This window comes from Salvia splendens, chromosome 17 (genome assembly GCF_004379255.2).
Source record: "Salvia splendens isolate huo1 chromosome 17, SspV2, whole genome shotgun sequence".
In the NCBI taxonomy this organism is placed as follows: Eukaryota; Viridiplantae; Streptophyta; class Magnoliopsida; order Lamiales; family Lamiaceae; genus Salvia; species Salvia splendens.
Genome location: NC_056048.1, coordinates 18,336,895 through 18,345,778, shown reverse-complemented (window position 1 = coordinate 18,345,778; position 8,884 = coordinate 18,336,895). Strand labels below are relative to the sequence as shown.

The following is an 8,884-nucleotide window of genomic DNA, read 5'->3' as shown; positions in this document are numbered from 1 at the left end:
ACTTTCTCGTGAACCAAACATGAAATTAAAGTTTACCAACTAACTTGTTATATGGGCAAAATCGCCAAAAATTAGAGCTCTGGGTTCACGCACGTAAATTCCAAACTTTTTACCCTTTTAAATTAAGTAAACTTTTTACCCTTTTAAATTAAGTAAACTTTTTACCCTTTTAAATTAAGTAAACAATTCTAAACTGTTTTCCGCTAAACACGTGACGTCACGTGCAAGAAGAGTAAAGGGTATTTTTGACGTTTACAATAGGAATGTTATAACAGCAAAAAGCTTAGCAATACAAGAGTATCAAGATTACATGTAAAGGAGACATCTAAACAGAAAATTAAATCAAGAAAAATTCCCAGAAATTTTATTTATAGATTGACAGAATGAAATAGGGAACAGAATCACGGACTAACGATTGATTCACAATCTTTTAGTATTTTTGTTTCTGAATCTTCGGTAGTGGGGATTATGATTTTCAATTTTTCTAGGCTTTTCTTGTGTGTTTGGGGATTATGATATAGCTCTCGACATTGGAGGAATAAAAAACAGTTACAATTTTCTTCCCACATTTGATCAAGATGGCGTTCAATATCACGTGGGCTTCGTTCCTCAGATTCTTCTCGCTTTTGCTGCTCCTCTCCGCAATTGTGATTGCTTGCTTCACTCTCCCTGTTGAAAAGGTTGAATTTTTTTCTCATGGGTCTCTGTCTGGTTTATGTTTCTGTGTTCTTCTTGAATTCTTTTTTCCTCTTTGGGTATTTTCTTGAATTTATGTGTATAGTTGGTTTAAGATTGGAAAACCTGTTCTTGTTTAATTGGATTGCTTTGGGGGGAAACAAAATGCAATAAAATTTGTAATCTAACTTCTTGAAGGAAAAGCCTGACTAGCTGAATAAGTGGAGACTATATTTTCATATTTTGTTATAAACTGTATTTGACTAACATTATTATGTTGGAATCTTTTTCATTTTCTATGTGGCAGATGCTTAGAGATTTCTTGGTATGGGTAGAGGAAGATCTTGGTCCTTGGGGTCCTCTGGTGCTGTAAGTACTAATTTAATGTTCTTGTAAATTATTTAAACTTAAAAGGTACAGAGATTGCTGCCAGTTTCTTGTTTGAGATGCCAGACAGCATTTATAGAATATTAAATGAACTCTCTGCCAACATTTGGAATGAGATGGCTACAAATCATATTTATCTAATAATTAGGTCTGCTACATTGTTGATGTTAATGATGGGTTTACATAGTAAGATTAATATGTTCTGATTACTTACTTTCAAATTCAAGTTTTTAGTTATATAGCAAAAGATGGTGGGTAAGCTATTGGAATTTTATGATAAAAGGCTGTCTTGGTCAAATATCCTCTATCCATAAACAATCTTCTTGATTGTAAAATAGATTAATGGCACTTTTGGCTTCTTAATTTCTATTTAACCTGCATTACTATGTTGGTTCCTAGGAAATTTTCACCCGTTTTCATAGTGACATGTGGTTTTGGGACCTTGCAGAGCGGTGGCTTACATCCCTTTAACAATATTGGCGGTGCCAGCTTCAATACTAACCGTAAGGATGAACTCCTATTCTCCTTGACAAATCATAGTATTAATGTGAAGTTCTATTTTTCATATCCTAATCTTGTGTAAGATGACCCTTTCAGCTAGGTGGTGGCTATCTTTTCGGCTTGCCAGTCGGTTTCGTTGCTGATTCAATTGGAGCTACAATAGGCGCTGGCGCAGCATTTCTTCTTGGGCGAACTGTAATTTTTTTTTTCTTTTTTCGTTTTGTTATAACATTCCTCTTCCTTAACTCTCTACTGTTTTGCCTGTATTAGTTAGTAGCAACTATATTAAAGCATGTTCTGGTTGAGATATTCTCCGTGTGAATCATGGCAGCTAGGTAGGTCGTTTGTCATGGCCAAGTTGAAAGACTACCCCCAGTTTAGTGCAGTTGAGATTGCAATTCGGAGGTCCGGATTTAAGGTTTGTATGTCCTATCTGAATTAAATGCTTGGTTCTTGACATTGAAGTCTGTTCTGCTTGTTTCATTGTTCTTATGAATGTATGCTCGTCAATTCCTTGTCATCGAACAGATTGTTTTGTTGCTCCGGCTTGTTCCTTTACTTCCATTCAACATGCTGAACTACCTCTTATCTGTGACTTCAGTCTCACTAGTTCCGTATTTGATGGCATCGTGGTTGGGCATGATGGTATGCACCTTTCTTATCTGATCCTGCCTTATTTGATCATTTAAAAATATATCTCTTATAATTAGATTTGAGAATAATTTATTGACGCATATACCGGGTCGTGTCCTCTTTTGTAGCCAATTACTCTTGCATTGGTATATGTTGGAACAACGTTGAAGGACATCTCAGATGTGACACATGGATGGAGCGGATTTTCCAAAACCCGTTGGGTATGGATTTTTTCACGGAAGTCTGTTGGAATGAACAAATGGTTTATTTTACATCAATGTTTTGGTACATATTGTTATTATCTGGTTTTAGTTCTACTAGCTCGATCGTTGGTTAAAATGTTGATTAACGAATGTTGTTTAGTCTATTTCATGTTGATCCGTGATCGTATCTTCTGATGCTTCAGCAATTTATTGTCTTTTGTGCTCGGGGATTATTCTGAACCTAGTCTTGTCTCCTATGCAGGCATTTATTGCGTTGAGCCTTGTGGTGTCTGGTATGTGCCAAGTCTCGTTCTAGATTTGATCTTTTGCTCTTGTGTTTGACGGTCTAAGGGCAGGAACAAAAGTACCATATGCCCCCGGATAATTAACCCTGTGTAACACCACAAATGTGTTTGCTTGCAGTTGTGTTAATGGTCATTGTGACACGAGTAGCAAAAACTGCTCTAGAGAAAGCATTGGCAGAGAACGAGGATATGGATGGCAGCGATCCCGCGTCACTGGATTTACCGGCGGAGGGAAATCTGCGCCAGCCGCTTATAGTCAAGGTTGATAGCCCTTAAGACAAACAAGAATTTTATGTGTACATTCGCACCGCCACTCTGATTCCTTTGAAGAGATAAGTTTCCGGTAGCATTGCTCGATATTCGATTCATCTGTATAGTCGTGATTAGTAACGAAGACAAAATTACTTATACTTGTGCATTGGTTTATACGGTCAGAGTGAATGTGTAGCTACTTAGTTGTAGCAAAATCTTGTCCTGGCTTGGGTTGTATTGTATCTATTAGTATATGTGTGCAACTGGATTAAGAGAAGGAGGCTATGGGTACACAGAGTAAGTAAATTCAAGAATTATTGGATTCATTATTGTTGGACATTATTGTTATCTATGTTCAGAGCTACACATTCCTAGTGTCCAGCCACCTAATCCAAGTACAATCAATGCTGGCTGGGATTGTAAGAATGAATGAGCCAAATTATATTTATATGGTAAAAAAGATGGTTTTGGGTGGTAAATTGTGGGAGTTGGGCCGTTGTCTGGTCAACGAACTAATTTAATAGTCTGACTCGAATCCAACCTATAAAGGATATTCTCACCCTAAACACGGACCCGGCCCGCTACATTTAAACTTTAACACAATTTGCACTCGACACAAACATATTAACGACATGATACAATACGGGTTAACACGACATGATAACAACATGAAAGATACATTTACATCACTAAAACCTAGAATCATATACTAATTAAATCTTATTTACATTATTAATACTTGATTTTTAACCTGACTTATATCGTTTGCACCTGGTTTATACATACTAAAATTAAAGTTTTAAAAAATTATAAAGGTAATTAAATAATAATAATAATAATATTTTTATAGTGGGTTATATGAACCTAACCTGAAATTATCGGGTCCTAATAGGTCAACCCGAAAACGACACAAGCCCAATAAGATTTAACTCAAATCTATTAATTTCTTATGTGTTTGTGATGGTCCGGATTCCTTTGAGATTGTACCGTATTATGAATTAAATATTTAGACAATCTGGAGAAATTAATAAACCTACTGCAGATTCTCCATTGCATTCTTGGCAGTAAGCATTATTTTTTTCCCACCCTCAACATTGATTCTCAGCAAAGAAAATAGAAAATTAAATTTTCCCTCTTTCCCATAAAAGTAAAAGAAGCTACTACTGAAGAAAGAAAAATACTCTCTTGAGTAAACAGTAAGCAAAATTAAACAACATTTATCACACCCCTGAAAAAAGAATTTGGTGAATGTCATCTTAAAGCAGAAAAGAATTATTTCAGTTAGAATGACAAGCTGTTATGAAGTTTCTTTGCCAGCCAATTCACATTTCCTTTATTGCTCAAAAAGGGTCCCTTTGCCCTTTGAGACTACACATCAAAATTCGAACTTTAATAAAAATAAACAAATTTCAAACTAAGATAAACCAACGACATACCCACAAGGGTTTCATCATTGTTTAGCCTTTTTAAAATGCACAGCACCACACTTATTATTAGCTTAGACTTAGAGAGAGAATGAGAGTGATTAAAATCTTTACCAAAATTTTACAGCTTTCTTTGCCACCACCTATGCTGCTGTCTGAAAGAATACTAGAGCAGCATGTGACAAACGAACATTGATGGATTTGGTTGATTGGTATTGTTGTATTCATCCGTTGTCCATTAAAATTAGTCTCTATCGTACTCCCTCTGTTCCATTAAAGATGTCTCACTTTCCTTTTTAGTTTGTCCCATTAAAAATGTCGCATTTCCATTTATGGAAAAAGTTCTCTCTCACATTAATATAAATATTATATCTTCTATCTCTTCACTTAACACACAAAACAAAACTTCCTAAAATCCTGTGTCATCCCACATTAAGTGTGACATCTTTTGTGGGACGTAGGGAGTAAGTTTTTCTCTCTAATTTGATGTCTTATTTTCTAGTATTTGATATTAATGAACTCTTCCTTCCCAAAAAAACTAACCATTAAAAAATAGCCAATTCTTGAAAATTCTTACTATAAATGTTTTCTTTCTTGTATTTACTTTTATATAAGATGTAGGTAAGATAAGAGATATGATTGGATCTATTGAGGGCATATTTGTGTATGGGAGTGTAAAATACATTAAAATTTTTATGTATGTATGGTTGACTATGATTAGTCCAACTTGTTTGCATTCATTTCTCAGGATGGTACGTTCCTGTAAGGGTATAAATTGTTGCTACTTTACTTTTTTTTTATCAATTATTTTGAATTATTGATTATATTTTCTTCTAAAGTAGGAATTTTAACTAGATTTTGAATCTCATCACAATCTGTAATAATGTGCTATGAACTTTCTCTCATAGGTAAAAATAAATTTTTAAACAAAATGTAGTACTACTAACAAAATTTGTCTTATTTCATAATAACCCTCAAATATTTAAACAGAAATTCCCAATAAATAACAAAAAAACAAAAATTTACCCAATAAATAACAAAAAGATAGTCAAATTCAGATTCGTACCCCTCTTTTTAAGAACAGTACATTTAATCACAAAGTTTGCAATTCTCGCAATCATCCCACTTGTCTTCTTTTCGGCAAAATACGATGTAATAAACGATTTTAAACACGTCATCTCACCACATAAACATGTACTATCATCATAAGGAGCAACATTAACATTTCTAAAATAGTCATAACATATCTTTGTTTTCAAAACTAAATTACAAATTCGTTATTCATAATTAAATTTTGAAAGTGAGACTGGACTATAATTTTGACACAAATATGTTACCAAATACTGAACGTGCAAATCAAAATTCAATTTTCAAAATGAACAAATCATTATAAATCTTAATCTAATGAGAGACAGTTTGACTGAAAATGCTAAATGCAACATGCATTAAATTACAAAAAACCACAGAAAAAATTATTGATACAACCAAATTTTTGGAGAGGCTAAAATCTGACTTGAAATCAGACGGTAATTAATATATAGCAGATTTAATTTTGCATCTTATATATTTAAAAAATCAGACGGTAATTAATATATAGCAGATTTAATCCGTCCACTTCCTCGCATCGCCGGACCCCCCGGCATCCCCTGCCATCCCGACATACCACCCCCGGATGCCATCCCGGGCATCATTTGCTGTCAAGGGTACATGTTGTTGTAGTACCCGGGCATCTGACCCCATCCACCTCCCACGGGGACCGTGGGAGTTTGAGACCCGCTCGTTTGAGACTCGCTCGTCCCTGGAGTATGCTCGTTGTTGAGACCCATTTCTCGTTGTTGCTCTTATACATAAATTAAGATAGAGAGAGTACTCGTTAAAACAAGTGGTGCGAATGAAAATGAAGTTCAAATCGCGTATATATAAAGTTTCGAAAATTAAAAAAAAAAACAAAATTGCGCTCGCCGGTCGCTCGCCGATCGGGAGGCTGCAATAGGGGCGAGCCGATTGGCGAGCGAATCGGCGAGCGCCCGGGAATCGGGGTGCGCTCGCCGAAATTATCGCCGATTTGGCGCTCGCCGGCTATAATAGTTCGGCGAGCGGACCGGCGAGCGCCAAAAATCGGCGAGCCTATGCGCTCGCCTCTATTGCGGATGCTCTAAAGCCCAAAATTATGCCAATATCTATGAAAGTGGGAGAAAAAGAAAATTAAAAACAATATAGTAGTATTTGATTAAAATGTGGCTTAATAATCATCCCCACCGCCTTATTATTATAAAAATAATTAAATTTTAAACATAAATAATTAAATTTCCTTGCAATTGCAACACACTTTCTCTCTCTCCCCAAAACTCTGAATCAGAGGTAGTCCAGAATTCAGCAGGGGAAGTGTTAATGTGAATTCCTTTTTCTCTTTATACCTTTCCTTCTTTGTGACTCCTTGTGAGGGGACTGTACATTAATTTGTTGAAACATATTTTCATCCAGATCTACTTCTCTCTCTGTCGCTGCATTACCCTGTTTGTAATTTGCTGCAAAATGAGTAAAGATGAATTCTTGAAGATCCAGGTACCTACCTCTCTCTTTTCCTCTCATTTATTCATTAATGCTGGGCTCGTGTAAGTGAGTGTGTGCATTGTGGCGTGCTATTTTCAGTGCTGGTTTCTCTCTCTCTCTCTCACGTTTTCTGTTAATTTCACTGAAATGGAATGTTTTCATTCGGATAAAGTTTTAATTTTTGTGCTGTTTCAACGTTGATTTCTTGTTTTCATGGCTCCCACATCTTAAAGTTGCAGTCTTTACTCTAATTTAAGTGGATGTACCTTGCAGACTTGTGTTCTTAAAGTCAATATACACTGTGATGGCTGTAAGCATAAAGTCAAGAAAATCTTGCAGAAGATTGAAGGTATGCATATGTACTTGGTATTTCTTGAAAAAAAGTTGGCCTAATTTATGTTTATTGTGTGTAAATCTTGAAAAGGAATTGGGCTAATTAGTGTGTGGTTTTGTGGTAGGTGTATACACTACTAAAATAGATTCAGAGCAAGGGAAGGTAACAGTTTCTGGTAATGTTGATCCAAACACACTGATTAAGAAGCTAATCAAGAATGGGAAGCATGCTGAGTTATGGGGTGCAAAGCCCTCCAACAACAACAATCAAAACCACCTCAACAACCAGTTCAAAAATCTTCAAATTGACCACGGTGGCAAAGGCGGTGGTGGTGGTGGGAATAAAGGGCAGGGCCAAAAGGGTGGGGGAAACAATCAGCCCAAGAGTGGTGGTGGTGATGGTGGCGGTGGCGGCCCCCCGGGGCATAATCAGCCGCTGCAGCAGATGAAGGGGTTTCAGGATATGAAGATGCTGCCGCAGTTCATGAAGGATGTGAAGATGGCACCTAACAGTGGCAGCAAGGAGAAGAATGCGAAGTCGGTCAAGTTCAAGCTGCCCCAGGAAGAGGACCTGAGTGATGATGATTATGATGACGATGATTTTGAAGATGATGATTTTGATGATGATGAGCTCGATGATGACATGGATCATGCACCCTTAAATAAGATGAAGCCGGTGATTGGGGGTGGTCATGATGGCCCGCAAATACCTCCAGGGATGATGATGCAAAATATGATGAATGGCCAGCTGCCGCAGATGATGAAGCCCGGTGGAAATGCTGGTGGTGGTGGTGGGAATGGGAAGAAGGCTGGGGGCAGTGGGAGTGGTAGCCTTCCTGTACAGATGAACCACAGTGGGTGTGGGAAGAAGGGTGGTGGTGGCAATGGTGGTGGTGGGAATCAGAATCAAGGTGGTGGTGGTCCGAAGGGTGGAAAGAATGGTGGTGGGGGCGGGGGCGGGGGCGGTCAGCATGGTGGTGGGGACAATGCCGGCCAAAGTAAGAATGGGGGTGGCAGCAGTGGTGGTGGAGGAGGAGGCGGCGGGCACCATTTCATGCCTAATGGGGCCAAAAAAATGGGCGATGGACCTCATGGCATGACTAACATGATGGCTATGAGTGGTGGTGGTGGTATGCCCATGGGCCAAATGGGGCAGCATATGGGAAATCTACCACCAATGGGGCAAATGGGAAACCTCGCCGCTGTGCAAGGATTGCCAGCCGCTGCTCATGGCGGTAATGGGGCCGGTTACTTCCCTGGTGGCGGGCTGCCTGACCATATGGCGGGTGGCAACCCCTACTACCAGCAGCAGCTAGCGGCCATGATGATGAACCAGCAGAGGGCGAACGGGAACGAGAGGTTCCAGCCGATGATGTACGCCAGGCCGCCCCCGGCCGTCAACTACATGCCGGCGCCCTACCCGTACCCTCCGCCACCCGGCGACCGGCCCGATCAGTATGCAATGTTCAGTGATGAGAACTCCAGTAGTTGTAGTGTGATGTGAGGGAGAGAGAGGGATGAATCAAGTGCTGAATAGTTCACAGTTTCTTGAATTGCTAGTCTTGTTGCTTACAAATGGAGATGTTTTTACTTCAAGTTTGCTTGCTTCTCTTTCTCT

At 38.5% G+C, this 8,884-nt stretch overlaps 2 protein-coding genes across 2 annotated transcripts; both read left to right on the top strand.

The window, feature by feature from the left end:
• The first annotated feature begins 296 nt into the window (after positions 1 to 296).
• LOC121773387 (TVP38/TMEM64 family membrane protein slr0305-like) lies at positions 297 to 3,298 on the top strand. The gene is made up of 9 exons (XM_042170238.1): positions 297 to 680; positions 983 to 1,044; positions 1,511 to 1,565; positions 1,660 to 1,758; positions 1,895 to 1,981; positions 2,092 to 2,208; positions 2,325 to 2,417; positions 2,662 to 2,692; positions 2,823 to 3,298. Exons 1-9 carry the CDS (start codon positions 579 to 581, stop codon positions 2,978 to 2,980), a joined length of 804 nt encoding a protein of 267 aa, XP_042026172.1. The 5' UTR covers positions 297 to 578; the 3' UTR covers positions 2,981 to 3,298.
• Positions 3,299 to 6,687: 3,389 nt separating this feature from the next.
• On the top strand, positions 6,688 to 8,881 carry LOC121774114 (heavy metal-associated isoprenylated plant protein 33-like). The gene is made up of 4 exons (XM_042171036.1): positions 6,688 to 6,773; positions 6,865 to 6,945; positions 7,207 to 7,282; positions 7,392 to 8,881. The coding sequence occupies exons 2-4, from the start codon at positions 6,916 to 6,918 to the stop codon at positions 8,768 to 8,770; spliced, it is 1,485 nt and encodes a 494-aa protein (XP_042026970.1). The 5' UTR covers positions 6,688 to 6,773; positions 6,865 to 6,915; the 3' UTR covers positions 8,771 to 8,881.
• Positions 8,882 to 8,884: the final 3 nt, after the last annotated feature.